Genomic DNA, 19,843 nt, shown 5'->3' with positions numbered 1-19,843 from the left:
TTCCTCAAATCTTTGGCTGCATAGAGCACAGTGTTATCTTACAACTAACTTAAAATGGAAGTCTGTGTTTACCAGTTTCAATGCAGCCTGTTAGAGATGCTGAAATACTTTTGTCTTGGGACTGACAGATAAACTGGTGTTAATACACATTAGGTTCATCGAAGGGGGGCATTACAGGGGTGGCATTTCTTAAACAAGCGTTTTATTTTGCAAAACCATTTGGTTTGTACAACACAGCAGCAGCCCCCGTTGGGAGCTACCAGGTCCATGGGACGGGGCTCTTCACGGCTGGGGCTGCGCCGCTGCAAGGAAGCCACCTAGGGCTCACTCCCACCAGGCACTGCCCGACTTCTAGCTCCGCGTAAGGACAGATTTTGGTACTTGTGCACTGAGGGGAGCGTTTTCTGCAGTGGCTACTTCACCAGGGCCCAAGGGGATGTGTGTGGGAAAGTGAAGGTGTTGATGTTTCGCCTACTTGTAATCCCGGAGCGGCTTCAAGCATGACAGGGCCCGAAGCCAGAGCGCAAAATGGCGGCTGCCAGGGCCCAACATGGCCGCCGCCGCCGCGCAGCCTCCCTCGTGACGCAGCCGATCTAAGCACCCTGCGCGAGGGCTTCATGCGGCGTCCCTGCTGGTCCCGGGCCCCTTCTCCTTGCAGCTCGGCCTGCTCACGTGACGCGGCGCCCGGGCCAATCGCCGTGCTGCCGCGCGCCGGTCCCGCCCCGCCTCGTTGTGGTGGAAGGCGCCATTGAGAGAAGCCGCCGCCGGGCTGTCGCGGCCGTCAGCCGTCCGGGGAGCAGGGCCCGCCACCGCCACCGCCATGGACTACGGGGAAGGTGAGGGCGCACCCCCAGAGCAAGGGTAGGGCCCGGCCGCCGCCACCGCTGCCGCCGCGGGGCCCGGCCGCGTCTCAAAATGGCAGCGGCCGCTTTGTTCCGCGCAGGACGGAGCCCCCTCATCCACCTCCTCGCCGCCCCTCCCGGGTCGGGGGAGCTGCGGCGGCGGCCGGCGGCGGGAGGGCTGCGCGGGAGGAGGGCCCTCCCGGGGGGCGGCGCGGGCGGGCGGGCGGCGCGGGCGGGGGCGGCCCTCCGCGGGCGAGGCGCCCTGGGGCGCGGGGCGAGCGGGGGGCGAGGGGGAGGCGGCGGGCGGGGGCGGCGCGGGCAGAGACGGGGGGAGCTCGGGGCGAGCTCCGTGAGGGGGTCGTGTCAGGAGACTGGAGATCCGACAGGAGAGAGAGCCGCCTCTTGTTGCGGCTCCCTGTCTCTCCCCTCCAGCTCTTGCTAAGCACTAAGTCATTCTCACTGACCCATCCTCTCCAGCTGAAGACAGAGATTGGAGATTCCCAGATACCCCCATGCATTGTGGTGTGAACATGCCCAGTGGGTCAGTCTCAGGTATGAGCTATAAATACGTCTAACCTGTAAAAAGCGTTGGGGCTGAACAGTCAGTGTTGACAAAAACAAAAAACAAACGGGTTATTAAGAGTACGTAACGTGGTTTGACTGCACATGTTGTTTTCTGGAGGAGTTATAACTGGCTGGGAGTGAGACTTGATTTTCATCTTGGGCATGTCAACATGAACTCCTGCACATTCCAAATCAAAATTGTGAGATCAAGGAGTGGGGATGGGGGGGGAAATACAGACTTTTCTTGTGATGATGCTTTTTGCATAAATCAGTATTTTGTTTTCTTGTGGACTGCTGTATTTGATTCTTGCTACTTCTGTTGAAAGAGGATGTTTCTCCCTCTTAAACAGACATGGAAAAAACCAGAACCTGGAATAGCCTGATTTTTTTTTTTCTTTTTTTTTAAGTTTACCTTAACTAATAGTTTGGGAAGGAATATAGAAAGCACATAAAGTAAATGTGATACAGCAAAAGCTAGCTTTTGCTTTTACACTATCAAGAATGCCACATAGATACAACAAAAACGAATGCACGTATTTTTGTAAGATGATTAAGGTTATGAGTTTAGTAAGACTCAAGAAATGATTTGACATCTCTCGCCAGCATGCAAGCAAGTGCTAAAAGGATGTTAATATAAAAAATTTACCATAAACTGTACCCAAGCTTCATTTACAGACATCATCAAATAAGCGTTTGCTGTTGGATCTCTTGATACTCTCTTGCTGGCTGTTATACAGAAATAACACGTTGGATTACAGACATCTTTGATTGCACTATGATCATTTTTATGATACATTCCTTGAGTCTTAGCTTTTTTGCCAATGATACTAATTTGCATTTATCTTGCTTTGTAGTAAAATAAATTAAGACTATGGCCCTGTTTCTTAATCTTGTGTATTGATGCCAAATTAAATGTCCTTTAGATTTTTAGTAGAACAGGATTCTTCTTATGTGGCAGTTTAAGTATCTTATTGGAATATTCACTGTAGCCATTAACCAGAACCTGCTTTTCTGAGATCTAATGACAGTAGTATTAAAGTAAATCCAGGCTCATCCTATGGGAAGTAACCAATTAAATGTATATTGTACAATTAGATTGGTCCTTTAATGTACCTCTGTAATAATAGTTGTCGTTGTGATAATTAAGCTTTCTATTATTCATAATTCTTAAACAAGTTTAATTATGATGTATGCAGCTTGAAACATTTAACATTAATGTTTATGCAGTGTATGTACATTAGTAAGGCATGCATAAACCTTTTGTCTTACTCTGATTCTGTACAGTGGGCTAAAGGCGATTTTGTAGGGGTCCAGTAGATGGCAACAGAGGATGGATGTTGAGAGTTTTCATCTTTGCCTAGTGTTCATTTGAGTTCTTGGCAAGATTCTTCCTGTTGGAAACTTTCAGCCAGCGTGAAGCACTTTTCATTGGGTGGCTGACTGCTGTAATTGCACCATTGTCCCTTGCTGATGACTTGGTTTGAGGTGGAGATGACATGGCCTGTAGAATAAATTCTGTTAATATTATTAACAGAAATATTATTAACTATTCATGTTAACATTTTGATACTGTAACTATTGTTTTTTTAATCTAGAAGGGGAAATGGCTTTTACTGCTATTCCTAAAATTCATCTACATTGTTGGGTTGGTTCCTTGTTTTGCATGGGACTCAATGATGTGTCAAAACTCCTCTATCTAATGACAAGGTTGTGAACTTAAAGCAGGCATACTGTTATGAAAAAGGTAATGTGCCTGGAAAAAATGTTGGTTACTATTGCACAATGGATCCTTAAGCTTGTTGTAGTCATTGTGGATTATGAATTTAAAATATAGGGAACTTCAGCTTGTTTCAAGCTGGTACTTCTGTTGGGTTTTTTTTATTGTTTAAAGGTTATTTTTATTTTACTGAAGTTTATTTTTTCATTTATTATTTATTGCTGCAAGGTCTTTCTCTTTTCTCATCATCCTAGCCTTTTCATGTGCTCTACACGGAGAGCACTATTGAAAATTATTTCCCTTCTTTGTGCTGTGAATATGTTCTCTGATCTTAAGCTTTTTCTTTTAAATGGAGTCCTTTGTACCAAGGGATTCTGAGTCTTATCTACTACATGTTTAACTTCCTAGTTCTTTTCCTAAGGAAAATTTGATTTTTCTTTGCTGCCTATTGAGATTTATTTTGCAGCTATTTTAAATGATCTTTGCACCAGATACAGCTTTTTTTTTTTAATCTGAAGGAGTACATGTACATCAACATTTTAATTTGTAAATTGAACATATCTTTCTTAGTGTCCCATTCTTTTTTATTTTAGAGGTAATATATTTTTTCTCCTTTGACATAACTCTTCTTTCCCCTGCCCCTGTAGACTTAAGTATGATCTAGAAATGAAAAGTGAGATCGTTCTTTGCAATTCTATTTCTGTGCTTTAGTTCAACAGCTCATTCATCTATACTGTATTTATGCAAGAGGCTGCAGATACCAAAACCTGATTTATTTCTTCAGCAAACTCTGTTTCAGATACTTTGTCAGTGCCTTCATCAGTTCAAGCGATTTAATCTTTCGTTTTTAAACTTCAGGAGCAAATATGAACCACTTTTTTTTTTCCTTTCTCTTTTTTACTCTGTAGTATTCGTAGATACACAGATATAATATTTCTTCAAAGGTTTCTTTGATAAATGGTTACTATTTAAACTTAAATACTATACTTTTGAATTTTCAGTGTGAGACACTGCAATACAATTCCTGGTGGTTCTTCTCTAGTGCTTAAGCACATGTTCTCCTAGCATGTGAAACAATTTCACATTTAGTCTAAATAGTTTGCAGATTCTGCTGCAGGCAGACAGGCAACTTCCGCGTGTCTCGGCTGGTGGTGACAGCTAGAGCTAACATAATGGTGAATGGGGAGCAGGCTACAGGCAGACGAAATTGTTCTGTGCAGATACAGCTTTTTTAATGTTCCATGTCCCTCTGTCTTGCTTTAGGTAGGAGAAGAAGAATCTAAAGTGTGAAAGAGGCCAGTGCGAGCGGATTTTGATGTCTGTGGTTGTGAGGTTTGTCAGCTAAAAAGCTGTTTACCTTGAGATTGTAATAATTAAAGGTGTGCGAGTGATTATTTTTCAGCTACTACATTCAAAAATTGAAATATTTTTACTTTGGTTCACTTAAGTGAGCATTTACTGTTGTCTTGTACGTTTTTCACCTTTTTAGGATAAAGCCTATCTGGAGAACAGACTTTCAGAGTAAAGAAAAGCTTAATATCTGAAGAAATACTGCACTTAATTTGAATGCATTATCTTTGTCAAGCTCTGTGCATGAAGTGTAAAATCTGTAAATCTTCGGTGAAGTTTGCTGCTGACAAAATGACTGAACCAGGAGGCCAGTGGTTGGAAAGATAGGTTAACTGCTTAGCAATCCGAAACAGTTAATGAAATAGTTGGAAGGAGATCATAAGATCACCTTCCTTAGGTTGGATCAAAGTTATGTCTGTCCCACGTCACCAATATCCAGTACGTCACTGTCTTTTTGGAGATGTGGACGGAGTTGTACAAGTACTCCTTCAGTATATTTATATGACTTCGCTGGTTTGCAGCATGGGGGCTTTCTGAACCAGAGGCATAGTCTTTATGTTTGACATCCTTTGAATTTCTTGTCAGTGGATTTATCTAATTTCTTTTTTAAATCCATGTAAATTTTTAGTAACCGCTTGTCACAGAGCAGTTCCAGGACTTAAGTACCTGTTTTGTGAAAAAAATCCAATTAATTTTTTAGCTTTTTATTTTTAAGTTTCATTTTCTGCCTCCAGTTTCTTGTAGTAGAAAATCATGCAAGTGATCATCCCTCTTTGCACCTTTTGTATCCCGTTAAACCTCTTCAAATGTGAGTATATTATAATGTAGGTGAATGCGGTGCAGTGAGTCTGGAAAGGATGAGTGAGTTGTTCACTGTTGCGGAGGAGGTGGTGATGTCCTAAAGGCAGTGATTTGAGGATTTAGGGACTGGCATAGCTCTACAGCAAGACTGCTGATGTTAGATAACGTGAACCGTGGATGAGTAAGGAGAGTGTTGAGCAACAGCGGATGTCAGAAGTTATCCTGTGATTGTAAAACGTATTTTAGTATTTGCTTTCATGCTAAAAATTTTAGACTAAAAATTTATTTCAAAACTATGCTTCAAACCATTTTTTGGAAGAGTTCTTCTGCATGTGGATGTTTTTATGTTTTTCCCACTAGTGAACTTCTGGCATAGGTCACTACTTCCTACACTGTAATGGAATTGGATTGCAGTGGCAGGAATCTTGACAGTCTGTTGTGTTCTTCCTTGTTGAATGATTTGATTCACCTCTTCTACTCTTAATCTAATTACCTTTGTGCCATCTCAGGGTCTGTAGATAATAGGGAGCTGGTGAAACTAGGGTAAATTATTGGGTGCTTTCAGGTCAGGTATTTCAGTTTTCGGAATGTCAGTGTCTTTTGATTAGATATACTGTATATAAAAAAAACCAACAACCACCCTTGGATCTGAGATTGACCATGGGATCATCTAACCTTAATTTTTGTGAAGGTGAATTTATTTTATTGACCACCTTACTCTTTTTACTGGCCTGCATCTTTATGTAGGCAGTCTTGAGGGTATGCCACTGGATTAGGTGGTAGATCATGCAGTCACACCAGAGAAGAATATTAGATGTTTCTATTAAAAGCCTCAGCCATTTTTTTTAAAGAGTAACTTTTTGCAGTTTAAGTTGATGCTGTGCAGTGCTACATGATCAGTATTTTGAAAAGCTTTTTTTGTGCTTTGCTGCAGAGTCTTTATTGTATGTTCGCCATATGGAAAGTTGTAGTGTGACTTCCATGTTCAGAGTTTTTGTTTGTTTGTTTCAGAAGTATCATTTTTAATTGTTTAGAAAGTACCTATGATCATTAGAAGAAAAAAAAATCATGAGGAGATCTTCATTTGTTGGAGTCTCTATTCAGGCATGCTAAGAACATCTGTGTAAAAGTGATACAGTCAGCTTAATACCATCTGCAGAACTCTTGTTGACACATGTAAGAAAGTAAATTACAGTGGCTGCCTGGTGCTAACAAGAAGCAGGTACAAACAGGAAATAGTATATATACTTATTTTCATCACTACAGTTATTTCCATGCAATGATATGCACGGAGAATTACTGTGTTTCTTTAAACAGGAAAATTCCTTACAATTTCAAGTGAGTTTGTTGTCCTGTTCTGGAAAAGTCAATGGTTTACACTTGGAGATTTTGAAATGTATGAAGTCCACTCTGACAAGAGAGAGTATAAGTCTGTGTGGTTTTATTTTTATCCTTCCTGTGTTCGCTGTGTTTTCCTTCTCTGAGTTACCTTTTCTGTGAGGCTTGACTTGCCAGGCTTTCTTTATATTATCCAAAAGTTAGTGTTGGTTGGTACCGGGAAGAGTTTTGGTCACTAGAATGCCAGTGAAGTCCAAATTGTGTATGTGACAGGAAAACAGCGGATCATACTCATTATGCAGATCTATGACATTGTTTTAGTGCTTTGAATTTGAGTGGTTATTTAACCAGAACTTTTACATAGGACTTCCAGTGTTGAGGAAGAAGGTGGCTCTTTTGCCAGACTTCATTACAAGATACAAAGAGGTCACGAAGCGACATGAGTTCAGCTATGAAATACCAACATAGTGCAGTTGGTGAACTGCAACTGAGTGCTTATTTGGGTGGATTTTTGTTTGTGCTAGATAGGAGAAAATTCTTTTGTTTGACTGTAGCTTATATACAGAGTCTGCACTGCAGCACGACAGCTTGTAACCTTGACCCACAGTCTCAGTCAATGTGAGTGAAGGCTTCTTGTGGTATTCAATGTGAGCTGTGTGTATTATTAAATGGTGGGAAGTGGCCTTAATTCTCCACTAACTTTGACATGTTCTCTATAGGTCTTCTTCATTTAATTCTCCTAATTTAACTTGCATCCAAATTCCAGTTGATGGAACAATAATCCCGAGTATCCACTACTGGGAAAAAATACGAACTTGATTTCAGTTAAGAGGTGCTCACACGATGACAAAGATACACAGCTTCCCTAAGCACTGTGTTGAAATTGGTTTACAACTGGCAATTTTGTGTTTTGTTTGTAACACTGTGGCAAAGAGTAAACCTTCTACTTAAGAATTTTAACTAGTTTACTTAATAAGGCTTCTTGCTTGCTTTCTTTATAAACATTTTTCTGCTCTTTTTTTAGACATGGACCGTGATTATGGGCATGGAGGCTATGGTGGCCCACGATCCATGGACTCTTACCTTAACCAATCCTATGGGATGGAGAGTCATGGAGGTGGAGGCGGAGGAGGTGGTGGTGGTGGTAACAGGTAAAATAATCCTTCAGTTGTCCCAAGAATTGATCAAACCCAATTTAAGTTTAAATCATTCTGTCTTCTAACTTAAGTGTTCCTGAGGCATGTTGTTATGATTTTATATGAACACTTTCATTCTGAGTCTTAATGTTCGATAAATACTGGCAAATACTAAACTGTAAGAGTTAGATTCTTGTAATAATCAGCATTTCTGTGGAAAAGTTTGACAGTGAAACAATGCGTCTTTTGAATGAAAATGCAAAAAGTTTTATTTTTCAGTAATGGCTAGCAATTTCTAGCTGATTGGCCTGACATACCATTTCTGACATAGCAGACTAGACCTAACTGGTTTAGTACCTTAGACTGAATCTATCAACATTCCGTTTTCAAGGAACATTTAGGGTATGTGTTCTTTGGTTTGAATGTGCAGTGCTCAAATGATCTTGGTATTGAATCTGAAAGTCATGTCCAGATTATTTCATTGGCAGGTACTGATTACACTCAAAACTGCGTACACGTTCTGGGCTGCTTTGCAAGATGGATTGGTCTAAAAATAAAAATTCTGATGCAGTGGTCTTAAAGTTGTGTATTTAATGCTAGGATACTATTACTGTTGCTCTTTCAGATAAAAACCATAGGGAGCAGCTGATTTGATTTAGGTCTTAACATTGTATTCAAAGAAGCATGCTTTTCAGAGTAGTGATTCTATCTTGGAGGAAATAAAATGTGAAGAAAACTTAGATAATCTGATGGTTTTCTTGTGTGCGCCCTTGAATTCTCTGGCTGTAGTCAGACTACTGTATGATTCTTGTGTGTAGTCACCGTAGTGCCACTGGGCAAGGACAGTACTAAGTAGGGAGGCTGGAGAAGTGTTGTGTTTTGCCGCACGGTTCTGTTAAACATTTTAGTTAAGTATAATTTGTTTAATGATGAACATTAAGATTGACTTAAAAGTCTGAGCAGAGATTCAGGAATGAGCTGTACCTACCATATAGTAATCTGCATATGATTGAGGTTGAATGACTACTTCAACACCAAAATGTTTCTTGCCATGTAACGTTAATATTGTGCATGGGCTCTTTCTGTAGATAGTGTCATTTTCCCTGTAGCTGTGGGTCTTCTGAGACTAACATATTTTAAAATTAAGGCATTCAGTTTACTGTAGATACAGTTAGTAATTTGAGTCTGTTCTGGTTTATATTTTATCAGTCAAGGGGTTGTCTTTCCCAACTCCTGCTGAATCACCCTATTATAACCCTTCAGGGACACTAATGTGTTTCCCTTCCAAGTGGTTACAAATATTGATGATTTCTAGCCTGACAATCCCTTCCCCAACCCCTGGTAAAGCAAACTCTTGGTAAATAACTAAAGATTTCAGTTCCTTGTTACCCTACTATGAAATTCCAAGGACTGTTGTCTTGTCCACTATGCATGCATTGGGTAGACTTTAAAAATCCTGAGTTGCTAGACTTAATGGTCTGCAAGTGAAAGATGGATACACTGAAGATCATGAACTCTTTGATTGGGAGACTGAATTTTACAGGAAAGAAAATTTCCAAAAAGTACAAATATGAATGGAAGAGCACGTGTATTTTTCCTGTAAAATTAGAACTGTGGGGTGTTTAAGATTTACAACTGTACCACTTAAAAAAAAAGTTGTTTTTTTTTTTCTCCTCAGTTCAGAACTAAGCCGCCTTTTAACTGCTGTTTAACTGTTAGAATATGAGGGCATGATTTTGAAGAAAGGAGAGTTTGACTAGCCTATGAATGTCTGCAGGTGATTATTTTTGTGAGACTAGGGCTGGGCTCTAACAATGTTTTAGTAAATAAATGTTGCTGAAAATTTTAATTAAACAAAGTTCAGGCATACTGAACTTTAGAATTGTTTGTAGCAAAAATGGCTCAGATAGCTTTCTATCTGGTCATAGTGTGATTTGCCCAGCCCTAATCAAGATTAAACAATAACACAACTGTACGGACCAGTATAGTAATAAATTGATTTTAGTTGATAAATGTCAACTGATAACTTGTCTTTTGAAATGTATAACATTAGTAAGCTTACTTTTTTTTCTCCTCACTGTGCAACTTTTCCAGGTTTGGACCTTATGAGTCTTACGACTCCGGGTCTTCTCTGGGTGGGCGAGATCTGTACAGATCTGGCTATGGTTATAATGAACCCGAACAAAGCCGCTTCGGAGGTAGTTATGGTGGTCGATTTGACAACTCCTACCGGAATAGCCTTGACTCTTTCGGAGGTAGAAACCAGGGCGGGTCTAGCTGGGAAGCACCTTACTCCCGTTCAAAATTGAGGCCTGGGTTTATGGAGGACAGAGGAAGAGAGAGTTACTCTTCCTACAGCAGTTTTTCTTCACCCCATATGAAGCCTGCACCTGTAGGCTCTCGGGGGAGAGGAACGCCTGCTTATCCTGAAAGTGGATTTGGAAGCAGAAACTATGATGCTTTTGGAGGACCATCAACAGGCAGAGGCCGAGGCCGAGGAGTAAGTACAGAATCTTTTCAGATTCTTTTCACTAGACACTCTTTTAAACCCTTTCAAGACCACTGCTTTAAAATGAATGCACTGTTCAGTACAGTGTGGGTTTTTTGTCCAAGCAAACTATCATGGTTGATGACAATGTTGTTTACCCCCTTGAAGCTGTCTTCAAGTAGAACCCAGTCCCTCTTTCTGTTGAAAGTAATGAGTAATAGAAGACTAGTTGATAAGGTTTGTTAAATCTCTCCTTTTGTTTGAAAGGTGAAGAAAAAAGTAATAGGTTTGGTCTAAAAGGGATTAAAAGGACTTTCATTTTTCCTTGTAAACACTAGCATCTTTGCTGCTGGTGGGGAAATTCTTGAATATTGTAAAAGTTTAATTCAAAGTCTTTTGAAGTTTTGAGTAGGTTAAAGGTGCAATGTATAAGCAAAAAATAAAACCCAGGTTGTGAATGCTAGAGTAGTTTTTGTTTCCTGTAAAGGTAAAAGTTGAGCTAATTCTTTAATATGTTGAACACATGCTTTGGCAAACATCAAGTCTTCTTTTAAACTTAATTCTTACTCTGACTTGTGTACTGGAAGGGTGATGGGGAGGAAATGACAAAGGTGGGTGGTTAGCAGTTACAGTGATTCTTTTGAAAATTAAAACATGGTTAAAGGGGCATCATCAACTTGAAATCAGGTCCTTTCACAGAACTGAGATTAATTTCCAGATAGTGTGCCTAGTCCTGTTACTTGTATTTATTTTGTTTTGAAGACTTAATGTTCTAACTCCTTTTCAGTGGATTCCTTTCCAGTGTAGGACATAAAAACTGTATGTCCGAGAAACAGTGACATTAACTGTACACACAATAGTGGATCACAGTTTGGAGAAGTAATGCGTGGTGTTAAATGAACTAGGGAAAAAAAAATACAACAGAAGAGAATAAAAAAAAATCCTGAAGAAGTACTAACTTTAAGTTGATGGTGTCCCTTTATCTTGGTTTTATAATCCCAATTCTGATTATGGTTTTTTTGTTTTTTTGTTTTTTTTTTTGAGAATGAAGAGTTCAGTGAATACTTTTCTGCCTGTGCCTCTAGGTGTAACTTACCTTTTAAAATTCTTAAGCGTGCCATATTTCTTTGGGAAGCAATTCTTTAATATTAAATCATACAACTTGTTTGTAGCTTGAAGTGTAGAGGAAGATTATTTTTTACTGGGTCTTTTAAATGCCTAATTGTGTGGTGATTTTGTTCTAGAAAGTCTACTTTGCAGCATTCTTGAGTACTATAGTTGCCATATTCAAATTTTAGCTCAGATTTGCACATGGCTGCTAGCTAACATGTAGCATGGTATGAGAAATGGATTCTAATCTTTATGTTTCTCTGCTTGTGAAGCTGAAAGTGTTAGGTTCTTAAGCTTGGATGCCATCCTTTCAGAAGATCTGAAAGTTTTGTGCAGAGTTACAACAAAGTAGCCTTATTTCTTTTTTGTTTTTTTTTTTTTTTAAATTTATCTTTTTAGTCCTTTATGTAATAAAGGAGAATGTAAAGGCTAAACTACTTACCATATGTAAAATGCATTGCACCTTTAATAGATAGACTGTTAAAAAAAAAAAAACAAACCAACTTGAAATTTTCCAAGTCCATACTTCATGTCAAATTTATATGTGTACGGTGTAAGTGTACATGCTAGGTAGTTCTGTAACTATCTTAACTAAATAAATTAACATGGAGATCTTTTGCATGGACTTCTGATTAAGAAAAGTGCCTGTTTTGGTACATGCTGTCTTGTCATTTAAAATTTGCTTAAAAAAAAAAGTCATACTTTTCACAAAGTTTGTTGAAGTTATTTTTATGTTCTTTTAACTTTGATAGTGTAATACTAATTCTCTTCTCATGGCTATACAAACATTTCTGCTTATCCAAGTCACCCATCCAGTCAGTGGGCTCTTTTATGCCCTTTATTACTCAAATAATTGAGTTAATATTAGGAAGTATGTTAGCGCTTTTGAAAATACTGCAGCTACCTAAATTCTCCCTCTTCAGATTACTCATTTATTCCATGTCTTCAGAGAGTTAACTTTTATAAACAAGTGTCCACAAATGACTGTACAGCATTTTAGAAATAATAGAAGGTTTTAGTCTTTCAACTGAATTTTCACTCCTATTGCTGCCATGTTTTTGTATTGTTCCCTTCAGGCCCAACTTTTAAATTCTGAATCTATTGAATTCAGTGGAGAGATAAGTAAAGAATGAGCTTTCTTCAATTAATCGCTGTTCCACGCTGGACAACCTTCTTTACTCAGTTTTCAAATGACTGCTAATAATTTGGCATAAAGAAGCGGGGTTGTTTTTTGGTGTTTGTGTGGGGGTGTTTTGGTTTTTTTGGTTTTTTTTTTTTTTTTTTTTTTTTAAGGGCTGCTGACAAAAGTGTCAAAAACTGGGTTGGCTAGAGACACGTTCATTGTCTGGACAATGGTTCTGAATAAGCAGAAACACAGTTTATACATACGTATTCATTCTACTGCACAAACACCCACAAAGCCATTGCACAACACAACATCAAACCTGGAGCTTAAATTTCCCCTGCATTTTGCTCTAGAACGCAGGTTATACTTAGTTCACAGTTGTATTGTACCAACTAATTTTTTTATTTCTATAGATTTCATATACTAATACCTTTCTCTTGATTTCACAAATTTTCAGCATATGGGAGACTTTGGAGGAATGCACAGACCTGGAATTGTTGTTGACTATCATAACAAACCCAGTCCTGCAGCAGTTGCTGCTAGAGGAATAAAAAGAAAAATGATACCACAGCCATATAACAAACCTGGTGGGACATTTATCAAGAAACCCAAAATGACAAAACCTATTTTGAAGCTGAGCCAGAAAAAATCACCTAGTAAGTAACAAGTGCCAAAACTCTTAAGTTAAAATTACTAATATTTTTTATTTATTGGGAATTATTTAGTTTTAATATTGAAAAAGAGGGCTGTATGTGCTGTTTTGTAATTCTTCATTTTCTACCTTTGAAGTATTCCACAACAGATTTCCTGAATTTACTCTTCTAACTCTTCTACTGCAGAGACAATTTGCTGAATGAAATTGAATATTTTGATGCATTTAAATATATACTGCTGAAGACTATTTCATTCAGACTTTATAATGATACTTCTGGTGGCAAATTTTCACCACTGAAAATAATTTCAGATCTCAGGTTATCTTAAGTGACAATGCCTGACAAATACTAAAATGTGCCCTTGCATGAGCCTGGGCCCTGCTGTCCAAATACTTTGATGGATATAAAAAGTAGTACATCAGCTGCAATGCAGCTAAAACAAAGGCATAAAGTCTGGGTGAAGAGGAGAGGGAAAGGGAGGCAAAATGAGAAAACAGTGAAAATTGTTACAGAATAGTTTGAAAGGCAGAGAGAGATTGCTCCTTCTTGTAAATGAAATGGCGTGATGAAGAGAAGAACGGGAAATATGATAGATAAACTGGAAATACAGATTGCAAAGTACTAGTGGTGCTTGGTTTGTTTAGCTTCCCTAAAGATGTCCTACAGCTAATAATTTTGATACTGCAGGCAAAGCTGGAGAAAAAAAATCACTTATGAGGTTTGAATAAATTACTTGGTTTGGGGGAATGTAAACTTGAGTATTAAATATTATGAACAGCATGTACAGCAGTCAAATTTTAGTTTTTTATGCTTCTAATTTTCTCATTAATTTGGATCTGCAGTGTTTTTTAGTTTGGTTTCAAATTGCAGCTGAAAAATGTTTAAAATTACTTTAACTCAAAGCTTGCAAGGTAAATGCACAGACTTGGCAGAAACTTCCACATGAAAATTTTATTTTTGATTCTGTAACTCTAGTTCTACTACTGTGTATTGCAAAACTGTTCCCTTAACTTTAACTTCAACAGTACTGTAAAAATTTTGGGCACTGGGTATATAGAACATGTTTCTCTGCCTTTTGTGTAGGAAACATTATTGCTGGACTTGCCAGCTTTGTTGTGACAAAATGGATCTGTAAAATACATCTCCAGGTATATCAAAAGACTTGCATCTCAAAGGTCTCCCTCTTAGCTCTTCCTCTTTTGGTACTTTTGTAGGTTCTCCTTTTCTAAACTACCTTCAGACAGAGCACTTCCAGTTGGTTATCTGTTCCCCCTCACTGATTTCAACAATTCAAGGACCAATGTACTATATAATATTGAAGTTACTTTAAGAATTGGAGTAGATAGCACCTACTAGAATGCACTTTAATTAACCTGTCCTGTGGCTCTGAGATTGAGGGAAAAAAACTGTTGGGTGGCTTAAGACAATTTTCTGAAACTTGAATTGAAAGATGCTCTAAGCAGTATCATGTAGTTGAAAACTAAGAAGTGGGTGACAACTACCAGAAAATGGGATGCAATTGGTATATAATATATGTATGAAAATATATCTCAAATTACAGTGTAATTTCAGTCTTTAATTTCTTGTTTTGTGGAGTTAGATATAGGTGATTGCTTCTAGAAGACTGTTTGGTTTATATTCCTAAGGATAACTTATTTTACATTTAGTATTATTACTAAAATATGATAAATTGTAGATGTAGACTGTCCTAGCTGCATAACAAGCTGAATTTTTTTCTTAAAATTCTTATTGCCTTAAAATGAATTGACAGTGACAGCACTTTTGCATTATTTATTTCTTCCTCATTTTATGTTCATAGACATGAAGACATCCTTCCAGGATTCTACGATAGAGGTAAAGATTCCCAGAATTGGAAAATGCTTGTGATTCTCTCAGAAGTTTGCATGGTATACCTTAATACAAATAATTATTAAGCTAGAGTTATAAAAATTAAGCACTTAACATTATAAGTTTTTCTAAACATAATTTTTTTCTTTACTTTATCTAAAGCTGCCTTATTTTGGTGGCAGTCTGAAATCCGTACTGATTTAGAGTGAAAGATACAGCTTGTGCATATAGCATGGAAAATGAATTTGAAGTGTATTTGTGGACCCTACCTATTGTAACGCACAGAGAGCTGTCATATGAACACATCTCATGTTGTCATGAGTAGTCAGCTTGAATTCATACACCTATGACCTGCTTGGGTGGCTTGGGAAATTAAATACAAGATGACAGAGAGGTTACTAAATAGCAGTGAGGGAGAATGGATAAGACATGTTAAGGAGAGAAGGTAAATAAAAAAAGAACCTCTGATAGGGCACAGAGATTAGTTCCTACCTACAGAAAGACAGTTGCAACAACATGCAAGATTGCGATTAGTAAGCTAAGCCTGTATATATATCCTTGTTCCATGTTGAAAGACTGGAATGATATTTTCCTTTTTGAGTGGCAGTATTAACATATTCTCAACTAAATACTTAGAAGTCTGAATTGGAAGTCAGAATATTTATGTAGAAGACAGAATTTTGATTGTGAAACTAATTCACAAAGACTTCAAGGCATTAAAGAGGAATGCATAGCTTGAAGTGTTTCTACACTGAGTCTAACTAGATACTCAGTTTGCTTTCTTCCATTGTCATATTTGATAAAAATAGTAAGTAACAGATTGTTGGAAATAAAGTAATTTGCTCTGTCTTTTTCTGGATTTAAAATGGCATTGTTTTGTTAGTTTTTTTCTTACAAAATTTATGGATTTGACTTTATTAGGAAATTGAAGTGGACACAAGTGGTGCAGTTGTTATATATGAAGACTTTACAAGAGATGCTTATGATCTTGGATATCAGACTTTTGGAGGTAAGTCAGTTTGCTTTGTCAGGTAAGGTATTGTATTTGTGTGACTTTGAGTGAATAGATTTAGTAAGCCTGTATGTATGACCTCTAATAGTTATTGAGTAGCATGACTTTTTTTTTTTAAAGAGTATCTAAATTTAGGCCATGGAGAAGATGATTGTAACATCCATCCATCACTTGTTTTGTTCTTTACATGCTTATCGTCTGACTGCTTTCTGATCATCTCTGTATGTTGTCATTGTTTGACTTGTTTTAATTTTTGTGAAATTAATGTAAATGGTCTTCTGCCATTCCATTGCTTAAATATTGTTTATCCCACCAGTTCCTCAACCACATCCTATTATTTATCCCATTAGCTGATCAACCTTACCCCTAAATCCTAGGTGAGTCACTTTTATAAAAGTGGATTTAGTTAACTCAGAGAGCTGCTCTCAAGAGCAGGGGGTCTACTTCATGTGCAGTCTTAGTGAAACAGGTTAATTATTAGTTTACATAAAATCAGTTAAAGTGTATAATGTAGTGATTTCAAACAAATACACAAAGAAATCCAGTGTTAAAGCTGAAACTGTTTTTAGTCCCCTTTCCCATGTGTGCTGCCTTATTGCATATGTAGTCTAATCTGATCTAATGAGTGCTGGAAATTTGTAGCCAACTGATGAGAGTTTCTTTTCTTGAAATAGTAGTAATTTTAATTTTTTTTTAAATTTTGTGTGGTTTTTTCATTTTTAAAAGTTTGTGTAAGTGCCCTGAAGGAAAGTGGGAGCCCCGCTGGGGAGTCCCAGTTTATATGTAGATTCAGGCTTCCATTCCCCAGCTTGTAACAGGATGGGCACTTGAATTTGTGAGCTTGAGGGGTATTTCACTCCACAGAAGGTCATACCAGATGATTTTTACAGCACTAAACCAAGTGATCCTTCGCATGTTTCCAGGGTTGGTAGTAAGGCACTAAATTAAATTTAAATCCTGAGATTAGTAATGGGAATTGCCTCTGTGGGTGGGTGGCTGTTTTTTTGTTTTCAAATTGCATTAAAAAAAAAAAAAAAAAAAAATCTTTCAGATGGGAGTTTTTCTCTTGTCCAGATTAGAGTAATTTTTGAAACTCTTTGCTACAAAATGAAAAACCTTGGGGTAATCAGGAATGAAGTGTAAGCTGTTAGTTGGTGGAGATGTTTTCAGTACTCAGTGACACTTCTAGAGCCACAGAGCTTTTTGCAAGTTTTGTGCTTTTTGGGGTTTTCGTTGTTTGTTTTTTTTTCTGTGTGTTCCTTTCTGTTGCTATTTGGATGGAGGCAGATTTCATGGAGGCTGACCTCTCTCCTGAGGTTGAACTGAGAAAGAAAACGAAGTGATCCTCTTTTTCTTGCTCTAAAACTACTCACTGAATAATAGTCTTAATTGTTTCCCTTTGTCCATAAGCAGACATAGGAAAGGCAAACATAAGTATGCTTATGCAAAAAGTCAATGTCCTTAGAAGTCTTTAATGTTGCAAAACTAATTTTTAGTCATTTATTTGTTTGCACTCTTACTTACATGCCAGGTGATAATTTAATGAAGTTCTTTGAAGGTTTGTTTGGGTTTTTGTTGTGTGGTGGTTTCTGCCCCCCCCCAGCTGGCTCTTCCTTCACGTGTTTATTTCTTCAGCTGAAAATCTTTGGAACATTTTTCTGTGAAATCAAGCAAAGTCTAGTGGGGAAAAAAATAATAAAGTTGTGGAATTTCAGGTTGGGTACCATACCTTAATGGAACACTGCCTTGTCTCCTTTATGAGGACCTTTGCTTTTGGTGTTGGAAACTGCCTTCTCAGCAGAAGAGAATGGCTTTAGATAGTTTCTTATGTAAAGAGATGGTAGCAATGATGCTGTAAAACCATGGAGAGTTTTAAATAGCGTGTTTTTTCCTGTGCACCCTCGGTACCCTTTCCCTTTCCCTTGCTTGAAGAGGCCTTTAATAACTAGGCATAACAGGGTAAGGTTTGCTTTAACTCTAAATTTCCTTTCTTTTATGAGTGTAATCTAGAGTGTAACCCCTTAACTACTAAGTTTGCATTGTTGGAAGCAAATGTTTAAATTGGTTGTCTTCAGAGGAAGAAAACAAAGCAAAACTTCTCTGGCATTTAAATAAGCCATTGAACCACTTTGGAATAGGGTCTTTCTCTGCATTTTGAGGTGTTTGTGGAGGAGACAGGGAAGACAGATACTTTTACTAGTTGTTTGTTAGTTTGAGTTTTCTTTTTGTTGGGGGTTTTTTTTGTTTGTTTTTTTTCGAATGTAGCATTTTAAAATTCTTCTATTATATGTTAAGATGGCAAAGGAGAAGTTAAAAGTGAGGAAGAAGAAAAGCGGCGAATTGAGGCCAGAAGAGAGAAGCAAAGGCGTAGAAGGGAAAAAAACAGTGAAAAATACGGTGATGGATACAGGTTTGTGCTATAACTTCTGTCTTGTGTGCAGTGTTTTTCTTCCTCTTTGTTCTTCTGTAAGAATATGTCTTTCCTGAAAGCCCCTTTGGAGTGATTTTAGGAAAATAAAATGCAATGAAGAAATGAGCAAAAAAACCCCTCCCCCTGCCACCCTCAACCCCTCCACCCCCAAAACAAAACCAAAAAACTAACCCAAACAAATGAAAAAAAACTCAAACCAAAACCCAGTCCCCAAATCCTGTGGCTTAGAAGACTGGATGTTTCACTGGGCCTCTGCTGTATCAGAAAAGACACAATTTCCTAACCTCTTCTCCCCCACAAATGCATCAGTGCACCCTTGAGAAGCAGCTTAGAATGGTACTGCTTTTGAAGTATATATTTCAGTTAAATATATGTTCATGCTGATGTAATAAGCTGTAAGAAATTGACTTTATTCTGGTTTTATATGTATAGTGAGCTGGTTTGTAGCAAAAATAAGTAGATAGTTCTGTAACTTTTCTTGGTCCTGCCACAGCCAAGTGGGCTAAGGGCCAGCACTGTACAAAACTGTTCTATGTCGGTGCAGTATATGATCATAGCATTAGTGCCTTTTCCTCATTGTACTGAGGAGGCTATATTTTCTTACAAAGACTATATAGTTTTTGTATGGAAAATGAACTTTAAAAGAATTCTTTTGGCTATTTGTAGTTAGGAAATCATGGACTGGCTTGACTATGAGAAGTACTACAAAAGGTGACACAAACTAGAGAGCTGTGATAGGTATACTCACAGAATAATGTCACTTTTAGATGGCTAGCTTCTGATTTCAGCGGTTTTTATCTTCTGCATAGATAATTCATTACTCTCAGACTGGCCTGATTTATATTTGGTTCTTGTAGGAGTTACCCTTCATAATGCTGTAATACTGGATTTATTTTTTTTTTTCTTTTTTCTTCTTCACTTAGGCTTCTTTAAAGAACACTTTTCCCATTCCTTTTCTGGTTAGGTTTGTCAGGTCCTCATAATTTTGAGGAGAGAGGGAAGAATGTTTCTTTAATATAAGTATTATTTAATGTATCTCTCTTGATAGAATGGCATTTACTTGCTCATTTTGCAAATTTCGAACATTTGAAGAAAAAGAAATTGAGTCACATCTGGAGAGTGCAGCTCACCAGGAAACATTGGATCATATCCAGAAGCAAACCAAATTTGACAAAGTAGTGATGGAATTTCTTCATGTAAGACAACTATTTTTGATCTATATAATACTTTTACATTAGAATGTAGTTAAAATTTACCATTTATCTTAAAAATATGCTTAATTTATCGTTGTTATTCCTTTTGCAGAGGACTTTTGGCACAGCACTTATTTCTAAAAGTTGAAGCAAATTCAGAGTCTGTTACTTTTACAATTAAAAGTAGTGCCTTAAGAAGTAACAGCAATTAATTGCTATTTGTTACAGAGCTAT

At 37.8% G+C, this 19,843-nt stretch overlaps 1 protein-coding gene across 2 annotated transcripts in view; it reads left to right on the top strand.

Annotated features, from left to right (window-relative positions):
* Positions 1 to 680: 680 nt before the first annotated feature.
* ZNF326 (zinc finger protein 326) overlaps positions 681 to 19,843 on the top strand; it is a 29,535-nt gene continuing 10,372 nt past the window's right edge. Inside the window, exons 1-9 of one of the 2 annotated variants that reach the window (XM_075039043.1) lie at positions 681 to 836; positions 1,320 to 1,394; positions 7,637 to 7,763; positions 9,843 to 10,248; positions 12,930 to 13,128; positions 14,945 to 14,979; positions 15,895 to 15,982; positions 18,281 to 18,395; positions 19,465 to 19,612. In XM_075039043.1, coding sequence (XP_074895144.1) covers positions 821 to 836; positions 1,320 to 1,394; positions 7,637 to 7,763; positions 9,843 to 10,248; positions 12,930 to 13,128; positions 14,945 to 14,979; positions 15,895 to 15,982; positions 18,281 to 18,395; positions 19,465 to 19,612 — 1,209 coding nt within the window. In that variant the 5' untranslated portion in view covers positions 681 to 820. The remainder of the gene's footprint in view (positions 837 to 1,319; positions 1,395 to 7,636; positions 7,764 to 9,842; positions 10,249 to 12,929; positions 13,129 to 14,944; positions 14,980 to 15,894; positions 15,983 to 18,280; positions 18,396 to 19,464; positions 19,613 to 19,843) is intronic. The other variant, XM_075039044.1, reaches the window with a different exon arrangement.

This window comes from Buteo buteo, chromosome 10 (assembly GCF_964188355.1).
Source record: "Buteo buteo chromosome 10, bButBut1.hap1.1, whole genome shotgun sequence".
Taxonomy (NCBI): Eukaryota; Metazoa; Chordata; class Aves; order Accipitriformes; family Accipitridae; genus Buteo; species Buteo buteo.
This window is presented reverse-complemented; position numbering and strand designations above follow the sequence as displayed.